The sequence below is a fragment of the Octopus bimaculoides genome, chromosome 5 (genome assembly GCF_001194135.2).
Source record: "Octopus bimaculoides isolate UCB-OBI-ISO-001 chromosome 5, ASM119413v2, whole genome shotgun sequence".
Taxonomy (NCBI): domain Eukaryota; kingdom Metazoa; phylum Mollusca; class Cephalopoda; order Octopoda; family Octopodidae; genus Octopus; species Octopus bimaculoides.
The window spans coordinates 78,026,795-78,027,913 of record NC_068985.1 but is presented as its reverse complement, the minus strand read 5'-3'; the positions used below and the strand labels follow the sequence as shown (position 1 = coordinate 78,027,913).

The 1,119-nt window shown below is 29.9% G+C and overlaps 1 protein-coding gene across 1 annotated transcript in view; it reads left to right on the top strand.

Annotated features, from left to right (window-relative positions):
• LOC106883321 (uncharacterized) overlaps positions 1 to 879 on the top strand; it is a 15,299-nt gene extending 14,420 nt beyond the window's left edge. Inside the window, exon 3 of the mRNA XM_052967804.1 lies at positions 791 to 879. Within this exon, the coding sequence (XP_052823764.1) occupies positions 791 to 804 (14 nt within the window). The 3' untranslated portion in view covers positions 805 to 879. The remainder of the gene's footprint in view (positions 1 to 790) is intronic.
• The last annotated feature ends 240 nt before the right edge of the window (positions 880 to 1,119 follow it).

Here is a 1,119-nt window from a genome sequence, read left to right as displayed (position 1 = left end):
ATATATTTATATATATGAATTCTTTATTAAAAAGCAGCAGAAATATCACAAAAACTGTTACTCTGAGTTTCATGTTCCCTTTAGATAACGCATCAGCATACAAACTGTGTAAATTTGCCGTAATGCTTATGACTAATCCCTTTGAACCAATCTATCACTGACTTGCTCTTTTTCCAAAGCCTTAGATTTAATTCACTATCTAACTAGCTCAAGATACGATCTAAAATATATTTGCTAATAATACATATTTCAGTTTTAGCTGGATTAATTAGTCTACATTTAGGGTTTCTATTGAAATTAGCTTTGTAATCCTTTAGGGTAACAAAGGGTTGACGTGGGGGCAGATATTCTATCCTATCACTAACTTTAAGGTTGTTAGCAATGTTTGTATATGTATGTAGCTATGTACATGCGTCTGTATGTTTAGTGTATACATGTATATTACAGATGGTTTGGTGTGTGCATATACTGCTAAATGTATATGTAATCCAACGTGAAAAATATTTTAACGGATATAACTCTTAATGTATTAATTGGTTAATGTTTTTACAGATAATTATTTACCCTGGGTATTCAGGCCCTGTCCTTATTTATAAGCTATTTTTGATTTTAAGGTTTTCTTTTCGATTTTATAATAAGATAATTTTATACCGAAAAGTTCATTACATGCAACCGGTCAGTGAAAAGACCGTTAGTTGAAAGTACCAATGAAACAAAACCATTTTCAAATGTGTATCTATTAAACTAATTGTATATGTTTGCTTATAACCATATTTTTCTTGCATTCTAGACAAAACTGTCTGACGAAAGAGAAAATGAAACTCAGAGTAACAGGTTTTGTAATATTTTTGCTGCTTTTTAATAAAGCATATTACTCTACCTCTGGTATTCGGTACTATTTTTTCCACCTTATTATATATATATACATATATGCATGTAGGCATGTATGTATGTATGTATGTATTATGTATAGTGCGTCTGTGTGTGTGTGTCTGTGTGTGTGTGTCTGTGTGTGTGTGTGTGTGTCTGTGTTTGTGGTATGTTTATTTAATATAAGTTTGACTCGATTCCATATGACTTGAAGTTTATATATATATATATATATATATATATATATAT